Source organism: Mustela nigripes, chromosome 12 (genome assembly GCF_022355385.1).
Source record: "Mustela nigripes isolate SB6536 chromosome 12, MUSNIG.SB6536, whole genome shotgun sequence".
In the NCBI taxonomy this organism is placed as follows: Eukaryota; Metazoa; Chordata; class Mammalia; order Carnivora; family Mustelidae; genus Mustela; species Mustela nigripes.
The window spans coordinates 57215648-57233736 of NC_081568.1; the positions used below are offsets into that span (position 1 = coordinate 57215648).

General features: G+C 41.7%; 1 protein-coding gene across 1 annotated transcript in view; it reads left to right on the forward strand.

Annotated features, from left to right (window-relative positions):
• The window catches only part of TENM2 (teneurin transmembrane protein 2), a 479009-nt gene that overhangs the window by 194152 nt on the left and 266768 nt on the right, over nucleotides 1–18089 (forward strand). Inside the window, exon 5 of the mRNA XM_059416332.1 lies at nucleotides 17552–17790. Within this exon, the coding sequence (XP_059272315.1) occupies nucleotides 17552–17790 (239 nt within the window). The remainder of the gene's footprint in view (nucleotides 1–17551; nucleotides 17791–18089) is intronic.

The following is an 18089-nucleotide window of genomic DNA, read 5'->3' on the forward strand; positions in this document are numbered from 1 at the left end:
AGAAAGGTCTTGTGGTCCATGCCACAGCCACCTTCTGGGATCACTGAAGTACCTTATGGTCTGTTCTGTGTGGGATGGGGAGCCTGTGAAGGTGTATTATGGTCACATTGGCAGTGAGAAGTAGGAAAAGCCTCAGCTGACACACCAGAAAGACAAGAAATAAAAGTTCATAAGAGCTAACCGAAGGACCTCGTGTTCAAGGAAGGAAAGGAGAAGGGAAGGAAGGAAGGGAAAGGGGGCGGGACCAGAAGGAAAGATCTGTCCTCCAAAGAGGCAGTTTATGAGATCATTGATAGCTCTCTCCAGAACAGTAGACGCTAGCATTTATTAAGGGGTCTCCTTATATGGCAAGAATGTGCTAAGTCCATTTAATGCACATAGTATCCCTATGCAACATTTTCCATTGTTTTCACCTGAGGAAACTGAGATTCAACAAATTGTTTTCCCAACGTCACCCAGATTACTGGGCTCTGAACCTCACTTGCTGCCAATAGTTCTCTGGTTCACCACTGCCTTGTTCAGCCTCCTAGAACAAGCAGGTGCAATGTCAGCCTAACCCTGACCTTCACCTTCCTTTTCCTTCTTGACCTTTGCCCTCTCCATCCACTGCTCTTTCCCGGTGGCTTCCCACCGCCCTCACAGAAATGCTGACTGTGCTTCCTGTTTCATGTAGCCCCTTAACCTCTTATCAAGCAAAACCTAAGAGCTGGCAAGGACCCCAGTTCAAGTCCAAGCCTCTGAGATGTTCTGCAAAGACAGCCTCCCCTGAAAGACTCTCCTTTGGTTTTGTTTAATTCTGCCGCTTGCAAAGAAAATGCCTGGAGGCGGGCACCTGGCTGTTAGTCTAACAGGCACCTCCCTGTCAGGCAGCTTTCAATTTACCGTGCCTTGGCATGTCCAACCGCGTCTTCGTCAAGACTTCCAAGATGGCAGTGACAAGCTTTTCGGGTACTTAAGGCAAACATGCATGACAGTTCTCCTTGACACTTGCATTTTTAAAAAGCCTTGCCTGGAGCCCTAGGAAACCCAGCATTTAGGAAACCAGGAGCCTTTCAAGGAAGCCAAGCTTTCAGAACCTGCTTCCCTGGGACTCGTTTTTGTGACAGGGACACTGCAGGACCTGCTTGAGAGTATATTAAGCACCATGGCAATATTTACGTGTTGATGCTAAATGATGGTTGCCTTTTTTAATGGCATTTTTTTTGACGACTGAAATGTATGGATCTGTTTGGTGCCTTGTCAGTGACTTTGTGGCTAGCCTAGCAAGCACCCTTAAATGGCACATTTCTGCAAAAATTAATTCCTAAGTGTCTAACAGATATATGTAGGCAGGCACACATGTCACAGGGGTTGCTCTAAAGTTTAATTAATATCCCTCAAAAGCTCTTATATCATTTCAAGAAGAGTGCTAAATAAGAAGAAAACATTGTACCTGTGTATATTTTGCATAGAAAGAAATGTGGGTGAACACACTGATAGGTCTTTGTAAACTTGCTCCTGTCTCAAAGGGTCTGATATAAATTCAAATGGGAAAAGAAATTGTATTAACAATGACTATATTTGAGTGTTAAGGATAAACAAAAGCCACAGAACCCCAAACTTAAATGTTAGAAATCTCTACACCCTATCGATGTGGAAGAAAATCCCTAACACACAAAAATGAGGAATAGTTGTTTCTTTGTCCTTTGTTTTCCTTCTCCTCCGCCGGTCCCCACATGTAGAATTGCTTGGGGAGTGCAGTGAGTTGAGTGTCCGACTCTTCATTTCAGCTCCCGTCGTGATCTCAGGGTCTTGACGTCAAGTCCCACATTGGGCTTATTCTCTGGGCATAGAGCCTGCTTACGATTTTCTCTCCCTCTCAAGAATTATTCTTAGCTATGCAAGAATTCCAGTATATCAGTTTTGTTTTTCTTTCTAAGCCTTGAAGAAATCCCATAAAATACTTTATCTGTCCCTTTTCATTTTTATGCCATAATATAGCTTCCTTCTTTTCCTCCTGCCCTCCTCCCTCCCTTCGATCACCCCCTCCTTCCTTCCCACTATCCTCCCAGTAGGTCTGAAGAACCTACAAAAATCTAGGAAATAACCATTATTGGTGGTTTGGTTGGTTTGCTTTAAAAAAAAAAAAAAAAAGATTGTATTTATTTATTTGACAGAGAGAGACACAGTGAGAGAGAGAACACAAGCAGAGGGAGTGGGAGAGAGAGATGTGGCCTCCTGCCAAGCAGGGACCCTGGGATCATGACCTGAGCCGAAGGCAGATGCTTAGCAACTGAGCCACCCAGACACCCTGGTTGGTTTGCTTTTAATTTCTTTCTGGGCCTTAGTGTAATCATTCAAAAATATAGGGAAATGAATTAGAATTTTCTTTCTCAAACATATACCCCTATGGAATACTGGTTTTAAGCCTAGGAAAGTAGGTGGTATAAAACTAACATGACCAAATAAGCAGAATGATAAATGTTATATGTAGAGTACTGGGATATTTAAGATATTAAAGACTTGTGAAGATCCTGTAGTAATCCCCTAAATTCTTTTTACTCCAGGATTTCCCAAGTATCATTATATGCTTTCACCACCTAAAGCTAGTAATATACAAATACACTCAGTGATCCAAAGAAGATACTTCAAGATCTAATATTTTGATCTCACAACAAAGAGGAAATAGGAAGTAGGAAATAGGATTTCTCCAAACCCTTGCTAGAGAAAGACTCTCTGAATTTGCCTTCTAAGATAAAACATAATTTTCTCTAAGCACCAGAACTTTAGAAATTCATCCATGCTCAGATTCATTCATCGGGTTCTGCAGTATTTGGGCCTGATGAGGAAGTACTATTTATAATACAATGCTCAGAATATGTACTCACAATACAAAATTTTTTATAAAAATGTCATGGATAGGGGGCACCTGGCTGGCTCAGTGGATTAAAGCCTCTGCCTTCAGCTCAGGTCATGATCCCAGGATCCTGACCTGATCGAGCCCCGCATCGGGCTCTTTGCTCAGCGGGGAGCCTGCTTCCCTTCCTCTCTCTCTGCCTACTTGTGATCTCTCTGTCAAATAAATAAATAAAATCTTAAAAAAAAAAAAAAATGTCATGGATAGATCCCATTCCTAGGATATAAACCCTAGTAGTTTTCCATTAAAACCCCTATCCTAAAATGAGAACCTGTTGACTTGGCATGTTAAAAACATTCTGTAAGCTAGGAAGTGTTATTACTCTTTCTGTAACTACTGCTACTAGGCCCTCTGATGATGCTTTGTGGTCCTGTAAGCTGGAAGTTTTCTAAAAACAATCTCGTAACGCAGGTAGGATGAAAGGAGACTCGTAACATGTTTAGGGCTGACCCGAGTTTGACCTTGTTGAGGAGTTCAAGGTTGATCATTTTCTACATTTTGAGAGCAGCTAAAGGATCCCCTACAAGTTTTAACATATAATTACCCTATGACCCAGCAATTCTCCTATGTATATCTCCTGTAAAATTGAAAACAAGTGCTGAAATATTTTTACACAAATGTGCAAAGCCACACTATTCACAATAACCAAAAGATCAAAATAGTTTAATAAAGTTTATGAAAGGATAAACAAAATGTGGTGTATGTATATTTTGTATATGACACACACACACATACATATATACACATTGGAATAGTATTCAGCCTTAAAAAGGAGTGAAGTGCTGATCATACTACAATGGAGATGAACTTGAAAACATTATGCAAAGTGAGAGAAATGAATATATATGTATATAGATAAATGAATATATATATGTATATATATTAAATATATATAATAGGAAAATCCATAGAGACAGAAATCAGATTAGTGGTTACCACGAGCTGGGAGTAGGAGAAGAGAGATATGGGAATTACCACTTAATGGGTACAGGGTTTTCTTTTGGGATGGTTGCCTTTTTTAATGGCATTTTTTTTTATTTAATGGCATTTTGATTTTTTGGAATGATGAAAATGTTTTGGAACAAAATAGAGGTGGTTGTACAATATTGTAAATGTACTGAATGCCATTAAAATGGTTAATTTTATGTTATGTGAATCTCACCTCAATAGGAAAACAATTTCATTAATAAATTAATTAATTAAAGAAAAACAACTAGAGGATAAGTATATCCCCCCTTGGTGTGAAAAGTCTACTCAAGGGAGAGGCAATAAGATAGGCTAGAGAATCCATCTCTTGCTCTGATCTCTCCCCCACCCCATCCCCCCCCAAAAAATTAAGAAAAAATGTCTGTTTCTAAAACATGGTTTGGAATGGTTAACTCTGAAGGAACTACACAAAATACCAGTACATGTGATTTGATTAATACTGATAAATGGATCCAAGGGTGCAGGATATTACCATCTGGAATTGTCAACATGATCACCATTGAGCACCATGGTAAACTCAACCCATCAGACTTTTGTTGAAGCACCAAAGATAAGGAAATAAAGAAAGGCGTAGGAGACAGGACTCTTTTGTCACAGAGGGGGAGGGAGGGAGGGTAAAGAAAGATAAATGGATTCTTCTCTGGGTGGAGGAGCATATACATAAGATTTTTCAGAGATGAAAACTATTCTCATATTCTTTTAAAAGTGATTTGGAAGAGAAAATGCACCATGAAATCTTTATGTTTGCAGAGATACCAAACCTATGAAGATAAACTGCTCTGTAGGGGGGCAGAGAAGTGACAGATAAGGAGTAAGTACATTTCCAAAAAAAAAAAAAAAAATCCTTCTAGTCTTGTAGGAAGATTATCTCTGAGCTCCTGGTTACAAACCAGAAACTGGCCCTGAGATTAGTGTAAACTAATGCCTGAACATGTATGTCTATTGGGTCACTGAGGAAAGAGAGGAGGGGAGGGCTGCAAAAAGCACAGCGTCATTGAGTAGAACCCCAGAAATTAGCCAAAAGTGCACTATCACTATTTTCGTAGACTGTTGTGAGTTCTTATGGAGATACTCCATGCGGTTATAGCTGACATGTCTCAAGAATGCCAGAAAAGCGGAGGAGAATTCCAACTTAAAAGATCGAGAAAATGGAAAGGCTCTCATTAAAATGTGCCAAAAAGCCTCCTCAGAATAGAAAGATGCGGGTTTCTCAAAGGATTTAAAATAACCATGTGTAGGCATAATGAGAACATGGTCTTGTTTACCAAAATCTCGAAACCCAGAGTGACAGGGCATCCCTTGAAGAGGACACCACAGGATAAATAAATAGATGTGTTGGATCTGAGAACAGATAGAAATTCAAATTCTAGATCGGTTCGTTCTTTTGTTCACTTGCTAAAAATGGATCGAGCACCAAACATGTGCCGGGCATATTTCCAGGGGGCTGGGGATACAATGGTAAGGAAGACTAAATCTGGGCTCTCAAGGAAAGTATGTGCCACGGGAGGGAAGCAGGTGGTAAGCAAGGAAAGAGGTACTCAAAGGCTAAGTGTGGAGCAGATGAGAAGCCTGCATTTTTTTTTTTAAGATTTTTTTATTTATTTGTCAGAGAGAGACACAGTGAGAGAGAGAACACAAGCAGGGGGAGTGGGAGAGGGAGAAGCAGGCTTCCCACCGAGCAGGGAGCTCAATGCAGGGCTCCATCTCAGGACCCCGGGATCATGACATGAGCCAAAGGCAGACACTTAACGACTGAGCCACCAGGGTCTTCATACCAGCGCCATCACTCCACCTCCCACAACAACCAGTCATTGGTGGTGGGCAGCTCCTGAGCCGTAACCTTGGCCAACGTAGGATAATAAAAAGCTGATCAAGGAAGGCTTTCTGAGAAAATGAGCTTTGAGGGGAGACTTGAAGGACCTGAGAACATGGAAACACATTGTGACTACACTGAGGTTCAGAGAAGGTTGGCATCTTCGAGGGATGGCAAAAAAAGTATGGCAGAGACCTCAGGAACATAACCAGGGGAGGAGAAGAGGGGTGAGATAGACCATACTGAGGTGCTTTGTAGACCTGGATAAGGAGATAGGTTACTTCTGAGTATAAAGGAAGTAGATGGTTTTTAAGCAGGAAAATAATAGGATTTGATTTGTGTTTGTAGACAATGACTGGTTCCTGTGTAGAGATGATACAAGGGACCAATGTGGGAACAAGGAGACCCATTTGAGGCTGCTATAGGCAGCGGACCAGGTACAAGGTATAAGTGGGAAGAAGAGGACCGGTACGTGTCAGAGCCCAAGAGAAATGAACTGATGATGAATCGGGGATCAGGGAACGGCAGGAACTATAGTGAAGTCTAGCTAGGTACATGGCATGGCACCCAGCCAGATGCCACACACCAGGACTGGAGCACACATGCTTCCCTAGTTGTTGGAAATGTTGGTGATCCACATGCATCTCTGCCAAGTTCTCTCTGCAACTGGACTTTAGCTGGAGGCTGGTCCATAGATTTGATAAGGCCCGACCCTTTCAGACCAAAATGGAGCAGCTCTCCAGAGCTGTCCAATGACACAAGCCCAACAGCTCCAGAGCTCCCCATGAGACTGACCAAGGAACCCTTCCAACAGCATCATGGGTCAGCTTCTCTCTCTGCCCAGACTGCTTTCTTCACTCCCTCACAGGTGCTGTTCCCAAGAGCACTTTCTAAGAAGCTGCTGCCTGCATGCCTATTTCTTTCTAAGAGTCTACTTCCTGGGGATGGCACCTGCACAACTGATGGGCAATGACTCCGTTAACCAACATGGGTGGAACAGAAGGACAGTGTGTAGTGAAAATCAAGAGTTGTGCTGGGTCCTGGTAAATTTGAGATGTCTGACTATATTCAAATGCAGATAGGGTGATAGATGCAGTACTGATGGTGGCTTGAATATTCTGGACAAAAACCAAGACCCTCAAGGCAGAGCACAAAAAAGACCACCAAGCCTTTTTATCACCAAAGACTGGACTAAATTTCCAATGGGTCTATCCTATCCTACCTTAGTTCTTTTTTAAATTGAATGCTCCTAAAGATCTACCTTCCTTTGCTCAAAGAGAAGACATAATTTAAAACCCTTTGTTTTAAAATCCAGATCCCATGCCCTCAAAACCTTGTGTAATGTAGTAGTCATCATGCCTACCTCTCTCCCACTGCTTACCCTGTGGGTCACTGTGTTCCAACCACAGGTCGTTCTCTCGTATCCTCAAAATTTAAGACCTTCCTACTACAGGGCCTTTGCGCATACTGCTTCCCCTACCTGGGATGCTCTTTTCATCGCTCCTTGGATGATTAACTCCTAATCCTTAGACTTCCCCTTTTTGATCATCTCCTCAGAGAGAAGTGACCATACTAATATAGTCCCAACTTTTTCTTAGTCCCTTTTCCCTTCATTGCATTTCTCACAATTTATAATTTCTCATGTACTTGTTGGTTCACCTGGACTTCAGTTTTGTTTATTCCACCTGTCTATCCACTTAGTAATTCTATTTGAGGAGGAGGACTTAACATTTTATCCAAAGCATCTGGTACCATGTGATACATATTCCATGCTCAATAAATACTGGTTGACTCATGACTTCATATTTTAGATTTTGAATTGTTTCAAAGAAAAAGGGGAACATGGCAGCTGTGTGTTAGACACCTCCTGTGGGGCAGCCTCTGTGCTCACAGACTGTCTTCATGATCTATTTCACCCCTTTCACGGTTCTATAGTGCAGATACTGTTACCTACCCATTTTTTGGAAGAGGCATCTGAGGCTCAGGGACATTATACCAGCTTTCCCAACAAAATGCAGTTCCTGGCGCAGTTGTTATTTGAGTACAGGTATGCCTGACTCCAAAGCCTGTGCATTTCCACTGTTCTTAATTGCTGTGTTCCTTCAGTACACAGTACACAGTTTGTGAGCACCTACTATGAACAGAGAAAGATACCAGGAAGCAAAAGATATAGGACCTGCTTTTGAGAAGCTTGTAATATGACTGGGGAGACAAGGCAAACACACAGGACAAATGTGGTAGCATGAAGCAGAATATGATAAAGGGATATGCCCTAAGGTTTCTTCCAGCTCAAAAATTCTTTGACTCTCTGAATGGTACAGGCAATAAACTCGATGGGAGAAATCATTCTGCTCGTTGATTGTATCTGATGGCGGGCATTCTTTCTTCATCTACCTCTGGCTGCCGGTGAACACAAACGCAAGTCTATTTGAAATGGCTGTCTCTACACTCCCATATTATAGTGTGTGGTGAATTCAAGGTCAAGTTTGAAGTCAAAGTCAGAAGTCTTTGTTTTTTTCCTCTACTATATCAAGACTTTTACCAATTAACTTGAAAAAAGTCAACAAGTTAACAACTCCAGGGGAAAAAAAAAGACTCTTCATTTCATCCCAAAGACTCTGAAATGGATTTGCTCACAAAACACCAGGTTTCTTTAGTGACCTCCAGAGACCTTGCCTGTCACACTGAGCAGTATATCATTTCATGGGGGGGAAAAAAAGAAGTTTTACCATGAAAAATGCTATGTTATATCACAGTGTGACACTATTTAAATATCAAGAGTCGAAGCTTCTATTTAAAAAACGGAAGGCAATAAATTGAGTTGCTAATTATTCCAGCTGTGAGTATTTTTGGTATGACTGCAAATTTTGAAGAGGGCAAAATAGAGGATTTTCCTGTTGTTCATGGCATATGCAAATGTAGTGATAGTCCCCTATGATCTAAAAGGTTCAGGGATCAGAAACCTTGAAAGCCTATTTTTCATTGCATCAAAATTGGTTTGAGTCTAAGCTTAGGGAATCGTGAAATGAAATGGGCTTTTAATTATACTAATTGGGTTACTGGCTTCTTCAAACTTGGGAAGTAGCAATTTTTTAAAAACATTTTTAAAGTTTTATGTTAAAAAGCAACAGTTCACTTCTCAGCCCAAGCATAAATTCCCAACTGGAAGAAGAGAAGAAGCACATTAGTAAAACCTTCGATTCCTTCCCTTCCTAATAAAATTGTTTTTAGGGGGTTGGGATGCCTACAAAGTCCTAGTCATTGTGCTGATTAGAGTGGTTCATGCATTTAACAAATATTTTAAATGAGATGGGTACTGTCCTAGGTCAGGGAGACCTAGCAATGATTCCTGCCTTCAGGCGATTAATAGCTGCATTTATTGACCATTCATTGGATGTCAAGCTCAATGTTGGGCATCTCACGTGAATAAAGTCACCCAATCTCCCTAAACAAGCCCATGAAGGTACTAACATTCTCTCACTTTACAGGTGAGGCCACCTAGAGAGATAAGTAAACTCTCTAGTTACAAGAATAGAATAGACAAGAATAGAAGCCAGGACCCAAATCCTGGTTGTCCCAAGTCCAGAATCTGCAGGCTTAATCCTGCCTCCTTGATCTGATCCTACTGTTTTCAAAAATAAGAAGAAAAAAAAATGTTTCTATGTAAACCTGACTCTAAACCTCAAATGTTTTACTAGTCTTCCTCTCAAGACGATCGAGTTTTTAGAGGGTATTATGCTTAGCAAAATAAGTCAATCAGAGAAAGACAACTATCATATGATCTCCTGATATGAGGAAGTGGAGATGCAACGTGGGGGGCTTGGAAGGTAGGAAAAGAATACATGAAACAAGATGGGATCGGGAGGAAGATAAGCCGTAAGAGACTCTTAATCTCACAAAACAAACTGAGGGTTGCTAAGGGGAGGGGGGTAGGAAAAGGGTGGTGGGGTTATGGACATTGGGGAGGGTATGTGTTATGGTGAGTGCTGTGAAGTGTGTAAACCTGGCGATTCACAGACCTGTACCCCTGGGGCTAATAATACATTATATGTTAATTTAATTTTTTTTTTAAAAAGATGATAGAGTTTTGCTCTCTATTTTTTAATTTATGACTTGATTTTTTAATAATATGTACATGTTATATTTGAAAATAGGAAAAAAAGATAGAACACTTACTTAAAAAGCAACTTAGTTTTGCTCTTCAAGAAGTGACTCAACAGTATAATACCCAACATCATCTTCCTCATTATCTCTCCTGCTTTTTCCATCCCATCCTATAAGGTTCTCTTCCCTCTCTCTCTCTCTCTCTCTCTTTCTCTCCATGCCCCAGGTCTCTCTGCATCTCTCTCAGGAGCCCACCCATCGAGTTTCCCCTCTACCACCATCATTCCTTCTTGTACTGGAGAGTATAATAATGATGCTGGAAAGTGTTGTGGTTATTTAACCTCTCTCCAGCTAAATGTTTTATTATAACTCCTGAAAACCTAATTACAGTAACTTTACATGCTACAGTACCCTTTATGGGCTGCCTCTTTATTAAACTTACTCCTTTAGAGACAATAAACCTGATGCTTCAAAGGGCAGAGCCAGGACCAGTGAAATGTGATGAAATCGCCCATTTTCCAGGGCATACCTGATCTCCCTCGCTGATCACCCCAACCCCACTCCAGGTACATTTCTGCTTCTATCCTTTCTCTGGCTTTTTATCAAATTTCAGCAACTGCATGTATGATATTAAACATCTTTTAGGGATTAATGGGCTGTGTATCATTATTTTCATCCACTCCTCTGAATACCTGTGAGTTTATTTATAGGGGAGGTCAATTTTCTCGGTAGAACAACAGTCAACACCTGTTTTCTCTGATAACCAGATCTGCAGTTTTGCACACAGAGCTATGTTGAGACCATTCAATAGTTTTGCTTGATTTCAAGGAGAATGTTTCCTGCAGCTGACTTCATGAGCAGGAGAGAACTCATCTGCACTGTTAGTCATTCGTTGTTGCAGTTAGCTGAATGGTACACTGTGAGGAAATAGTGGGAAATAGATTGAGAGAGAGGAGAACAGAGAGCAGTGGGGGTGGGGACAAAAACTTGACCTTTGGAGTTGAGGCAGTGCAATTATTTGTGTAGTACATTTCTGTTTCAAAGCCCTGCTGGGATTTCCCCCTGGAATAAAGCCAAACCAATAGAAAATAAGGAGACTACCTCTTAGGATCCCACTGGTTGCAACCTGAGTGATGGCACTTGGTGTTAAGGGATTTTCCGTTTGTTTCCTTCTTCGGTAGGGTTTGAGGTTAATGAGCGAGTTTACTGGTGATTGACTCAGAAAAAGGAAAAGAAATCTTCTGTTGGAATCTCATGTAGTTTAACCAGCTATGACTTCTCAATGCTTCCATCCTAGATTAGTCAAGCTCCTTCTGTATCATAAGAATAAAATAAAAATTCACAGTATTTTGAATTGATGGGGGTCCCTCTTACACGGATGCTATGCATGAGTTTCTTGTTTGTTAGACGTCTTTTTAAAATTTTCCATGCTTGTTTAATCAGAGAAAACGTATGCCCTTAATTTTCTAAGCCAATTTGAAATCCTGGTTTGCCAGAATTCTGCCTCAGATACATGTCTTTGCTGTCATGTAAAATGTCTGGGAGAATGGTTGTTAGGTATGCTCGCTCGCTCTCGCTCTCTCTCAGTTTTTATTAGATAGTTTTGTTTTCACATGAGGAAAAATGACATTTACCAAAAAGATAGCTTTAGGTGAAGTGATGATGACTGTATTCTTAAGAACTCACTAGGATCTAGGGTCCAGAGCTGAGGATGCAGAGCCACTGTCCTTCCTTAGCCTCACCATTCCCTTCCATGGCCATTTGGAGCCCCTAACCCGGGCCAGGAAGGGCGCTGGGTGCCAGGACTGAAGCGCACATGGCTAGGAAGGGAAAGAAGCATGCGAGCTCTTCTTTTATTTTTTGTAAGACATCAAGGACTGGTTTTCTCTATCCCTTTGAGTGTTAGCAAACTCCAAGGACAGCACTTTGGGGCCCCTCATTTGCCTTTCCTTTCCGAGGCACAAGTGGCCAATTCTGAGAGCAATTGAGTTGTGCTTGAAAAATGTCAAGTGCATTTGGAAACTACACATTTTTGCTGACGCCTGGAGTCCTGAGCTGAGCTACTTCCATGACCGACTGCTGGGAAGAAGTTCAGTTGGGGCATCACAAATGATTCATCAGAGCATACTGAGCAGGCCCCCGAGGGGGAAAAGCTGTCTTAATAGCCAGTTCAGGGAAAAATCAGGAGAAGTCCCCTAAGCTGCCTTGGTCCTCCCAATAACCATCTGGCTAGACCATTACCTTATGGGCCTTGCTTCATTTTATTGATCTTGTTTTTCCTTCCTGCAGCATGTGACAGCAATCCTTGGGTGAATCAAAGCTTGCATTTTTTTCAACTTGTGATCCTAAGAATTTTCAAACATACAGAAAAGTTGGGGGAGTAGTACAAACTAAGAATAACCACCTGGTTTCAACAATTGCTATCGTTTTACCACATTTGCCTTATCTAGAAACAGACCTAGAGATCTTTCTGCTGAATCATTCGGAAGTAAGTTGTAGCCTTCTTGACACTTCGCCTCTGAAGACATCAGCATTCAAAACTCTCATTTAAAAAGATACATCTACTAAACATCTAGGGTGTTCCCTAGATGTATAGAATTTTAAGATACATCTACCAACCATCAGATACATTCGAGAGGTACAAAATGGTTAGGGTAGAGTTTCTTGAACTTCAAAATACATTAGAATCCCATTGGGAGCTTCTTAACCAATAACTGCCCAGACCCTAGCCCTGGCTCTGGATGGAGGCCAGAAAGTTGTACTTTCCTAACAGAGAACTCCCATGATCACAAAGCACGTATTTATAAGACATACTCTGAAGATCACTTCTTTAGAACCTTTTTTAAAAAATTTCTTTATTTGCTGAATTTAACCTTCTAAAGATTTGCAGCGGCAGGTGTAGCTCTCCTGTGAAGAAACAGGAGTCTACATTATCTTTTGTACTTTGGTTTAATCATTTTAAGCATCAGAAACTGGAAAAAAAAGGGCTATGATAACCAAATGAGTTTCATTTAGCTAAGGTCATTCCAGACACCACCATAGCAAAGAGAGGGCTGAGAGCTATAATCTGCTAGGATTAATGCAGTCTGGAAAAGTATGTGGTATTTGTTTGTTTGTTTGTTTGTTTGTTTTTCTAGTGAAAGGACATGAGTTTGTATGCATCAATATAAACATCTGCCTCAATGCACATAAATAAACTTGTAAATCTGGAAAACAGAAGTCAGTGTGGTGGAAGGAATCCTAATTTTAAAATTAAAATTGTTCACAGTGCTATCCTGTTAACATTCACAGTTTTGGCCTTGGAAAGTTCGTAGGTCATTCATTTAACGAGGATTTGCTGAGTACCCACTATGTGCCAGGCTCTCTTCTAAACATCAGGGTACAGTGTTGAACAAATGAGACAAAACACTTGTTTATTTTAAACGCCATCGAAGTTCAGATCTAATGATGGAGATAGATAATACATAATATACAAATACATATATTATTTAGAAAGATAGGGACACTTGGGTGCCTCACTTGGTTAAGCCTCTGCCTTCAGCTCAGGTCACGATCCCAGGGTCCTGGGATCAAGTCCCGCATCGGGCTCCTTGTTCAGCGGGGAGCCTGCTTCTCCCTCTGTCTGCTGCTCTCCTGCTTGTGTGCTTGCACTGTGTGTGTGTGTGTGTGTTTCTCTCTCTCTTTCTCTCTGACAAATAAGTAAATAAATCTTTTTTAAAAGTTTAAAAAAATAAAGTAGTTAAAACAGAATGGAGAATGACAGAGAAAGAAGCAGGGGAAGGGCAGGAAAGATCTCCCTGGGAAAGTGACATGGAGCAGAGTGGAGAATGATGTGAAAAAAACAAGCTGTGAGGTATTTCCAGGCAAAGGGAACAGCATGTACAAAGGCCCTTAGGTGAAAATGGGTTGGATGTGATATGATGAGGAATATCAAAAAGACAGGTCAACTGATGGAGTGAGAGAGGCTAAAGTGGTAGAAGGTATAGTTGGAAAGACTATAAGCCAGAAGGCAGACCACGGCAGGGCACTGTAGGTCATGGGAAGGACTTGTGACTTTATTTTATTGGAAAACTTGATTGATTGATTGATTGATTGAGGGAGGGCATGGGAGAATATTATTGACATGTGACATAACCTGACTTCCTTTTTAGGAAGAAGTGTGGAAAATACACTGAGTTGTCAGTAGACAATTTTAAGATCTCGGGAAAAAATCCCATACCAGGATGCCTGGGTGGCTCAGTGGGTTAATCCTCTGCCTTTGGCTTAGGTCATGGTCCCAGGGTCCTGGGATAGAGCCCCACATCGGGCTCTCTGCACAGCAGGGAGTCTGCTTCCCCCTCTCTCTCTGCCTGCCTTTCCGCCTACTTGTGATCTCTCTCTCTGTTACATGAAGAAATAAAAAATCTTTAAAAAAATCCCATACCAAAAAAAAAAAAAAATCATTTCCTTCTATTATTTCTTATGAATGAGTGCATTAAAAATGACATTAAAGCAATTAAACTTCTTAATCTTCATCTTGTGACTTCTCTGATATTGCCAAAACATTGTTTCCAATTTACAGATTCTGTCCACAAATATGACCGATGTTCAGTCACCAGGCACTGAGGCAGACACATGATTGATAGATAGATAGATACATGCATACACACATAGATATAGGTAGGTACATAGGTAGATAGATATCCAAGTGTATAATAGATTCTTGAATGCAAAAAAGTGATCGAAGATGGTAGAGATACCAAATCTTTTGAAACCGGGTTCCCAAGAGGGTGACTAGGAGCTGGCTAGGGTACAGTGGGTGGGGAAGCATAGGAACAGCCATTCCCAAAGGCATGGCACTTCATTCCTGAAGGCATGGCAGCACAGACAGCCAGGTTAAGGAAAGATGCATCTTCTGGTGTGGCTGAAGCAGAGTTCAGGGATCAGGGAGCACAAGGTTAGAGACAAGGGTAAAACAATTGGGTAATTGTGAAGAGTCTGGTCCTGTATTGAGATTTGCATTTCTTCTTGCAGGCATTGGAGAATCAGCCAGGATTTATAAGGCAGCGCACAATGACATTTGTGGTTTGGAAAGAAAAGCAGCAGGAGGGTTGAAAGGGGAAGGTTGATGGGAGAGGTTTTCAGAAATAAAATGGATAGGATTCTTTCACCCGTTATATGGGAGCAGGTGAGAGGAAAGGAGGAAGTGAAAAATGGCAGCTTGGGAATTACAGGAATGCAGGAAGAGTGTGAATGGGGAGGGGAAGGAAAAGAGTCTGTGCTTGGGTGTACTTGTGCAATACAGCTATGGGATGGAGAGAGAGAGAGAGAGAGATGCTCAGTAGACACCTGGCATGGGAGTCTGGACCTCAGGGAGGAAGCTGGTTGGAAATGGACCCTTGATGACTTGAGTCATAGGATGCCTGAAGCCACGGGAAGGAGTGAGATCTCTGTGGGGTTGAGATTTGGTGCCCCTATATTTCTAGATATTTATTAATAATGGCTTACGATGTCTTTATATTTCTTGGTTTTAGTTTAATACCCTATTTTCACAGCCCACCCTTGGGAAATTGTACAAGAAGTACATCTAAGCTAGTTCTGAATCAAATTCCAGCGCTTTTCATCACCCTGACTTTCTGGTGTGCATATGTTCTAGCTTAATTATAAGGCTGTGGACTATTATTTAGTGATTTGGAGAACTCTTCAGGTGTTTGTTTGACATTTGTCAGGCTTTAAATTAAAACTCGTATTTCAGACTCCTTATGTCATTTTGAGAATTAATAATAAAAGCTACTCATAATGCATCGACCATTTGTTATGAGACACACCTTTAGTTAGGTGCCTTTCCTACGTGATCTCATGTAATCCATACAACCACCTATGCTGTGACAGGAGGTGCCAGGACCATCATTACCCCCATTTTACAGATGAAGAGATGGAGGCTTTTAAGAACAGTATTGTGTAACTCACAGAAGCTTACTTGTCCAGGAATGGTACTGCTAAGACTTCCATCCAGGTGAATGTTCCTCCAAAATGCTTCTTCTAAACCCTGTGCCTCCTGCCACCTCTTCCAAAGGTACTTTTCATCCAGAGCGTTAAGAGAGTACTAAGTACTAAGGAATACAGAGGCTTATTTATGGGATCCAACCTCTTGCCTTAATTCAGATCATCAAACATACTTAGAGTATAAATAACGTTTTTAAGTATCAGTTGTTTGTTTTAATATTAGCTATGCCAAATCATTCTCTAACCAGATACTCATTTTCTGACTTGATTGTCAGTCATCCCAAGTTTGTTTGATATTTGTCAAGGATTAAAATACTTTCAAGGTTTTGTCTGGAAGCAGCTAAGATCCAAATACTTGTAATAATAGCAAGCCGGCCTCAGAATCCCACCGGGATAGCCTGCTGGGTCCTGTATGCAGGGGCAGTATGGTGCATGAGGTCAAACCAAAGGGTCTGGAGTCAGGCAGATGGGAGTTGTAGCCCCAGTGACCCTGCTTGCTACCTTCGAGCTTCCATTTTCTCATTTGTAAAACTGTGGTAAAAATATAGGGTTGATGTGAGGTTTGGATGCAAGTTAAACATTTGGCGTCATAATTGACACATGGTATGTAGTCCATAAGTATAGTTGTACCTGCTGAAGACTTGAAGAAGAAGCAATTACCTGTATGACATTTTGGAGTCTTAGAATCTCAAGGTCACAGAACTTGAGGGGACTCCATTCAATCACTCATTCATTCATTCATTCATTCACTCACTCACTAAAGTTTCCCTTGCATGCTGAGCTTTGAGCTGTGTACTGGGAACATAAAAACGAACAAGGTATAAAAGAAGACACAGTCCCCAGTCTCCAGCTGCTCAAACTCGAGACACTACTTAATCCGTGCTTTAAAGTCCACTGTCTATTTCCTGGAAGAGAATTCATCATTCGAAACAAGGTGTGGTGAGTCACATTTGAAGTCTTATAAATGGCACACATAAGAGAGAAAAATCCCTCAGAGAATTTATGGTCCTTGAAGTGTCCTTGGAAAGACCATCCCCTGACCCTGAGGAAGGGTTGTGGTAGGTGTCAGCAGCAGGCCCCATTACCCTATTGCCACGCTGTAGCCCAAGAGACCAAGAGCACCTTGTGTAATTGGTAAGCAAAGAGGTTACCAAAGAAAAAACCATGATCATCACATGAGCTAGAGAGGCGGTCCCAGGACAGGAAGCAAGTCAGAGGGCAAACAGCTCAGGAAGAAGGCTCAGGAAAGACAGTTGAGAGTAACACTCAAGAGCTCGGACTTCGGCATGAGACAGAGCTCCGAGTTCACATCCTTGGACAATTGTTTGACTTCTCTAAGCCTGATCTCCCATATCTTAAATGTATGGATATTTTAATACTTAGTTTGTAAGTACCTGTGAGAGTCTATTTCTAGTGCCTCTCCCAGTACGGTTGTAATACACAACACTGCTTTGCGTCATCGTCATCATCCTCATCATCTCCAAGTGACAGACAGTAACCCAGTTTCCATTTTTGCTTTGAATACTTTTCAGAATTGTTGTGGAAGGTAAAATCTAGACCTATATGGGAACACAGAAAATGTTGTGAGTTTACGGAATTAATTTATGTCAACGTCAAATGAAATCTTTGCCCTTCTGTCCTTGACAAGGTAGAGCTGGGTCCTAGGACCGTACTAGAACTAGAAAATCGGAGTGAAAGAAAAGGCAGCTAGATGTCCCCCAGGAGCCAGCCATGTCCATGCTGACTCTTTCCCTTTTCCTCACCAGGCACTTTCTCTTCAAGACCTCCTCGGGGAGCACACCCCTGTTTAGCAGCTCTTCTCCGGGATACCCTTTGACCTCAGGAACCGTTTACACGCCACCACCCCGCCTGCTGCCCCGGAATACCTTCTCTAGGAAGGCCTTCAAGCTGAAGAAGCCCTCTAAATACTGCAGCTGGAAATGCGCCGCCCTGTCCGCCATCGCCGCAGCCCTCCTCTTGGCGATCCTGCTGGCGTATTTCATCGGTAAGTCGGGGCAGCCTGCTCCATGACCCTGGCCATGAGGGGTGGGGCAGAGGCCGTGGACTTGTGAATACAGCAGGCTTCTCTTGTCTGTACAGCTTGCTTGTTGGCTGAAAGATGTAACCAATGAGGGAGGGATGGGAGTGCTTTTTCTTTCCTGAAATGTGTTTAAATCTGATGAACTCCTTTCTCAAGATTCTACATAACATTTATCAGATGTGTAAGTAAGCATCCCTACTGTATTCTTTCTTGGAGACGAGCTAAAAATTGTTGTTTCTCCCAACCCATCCCTCATTCCCAAA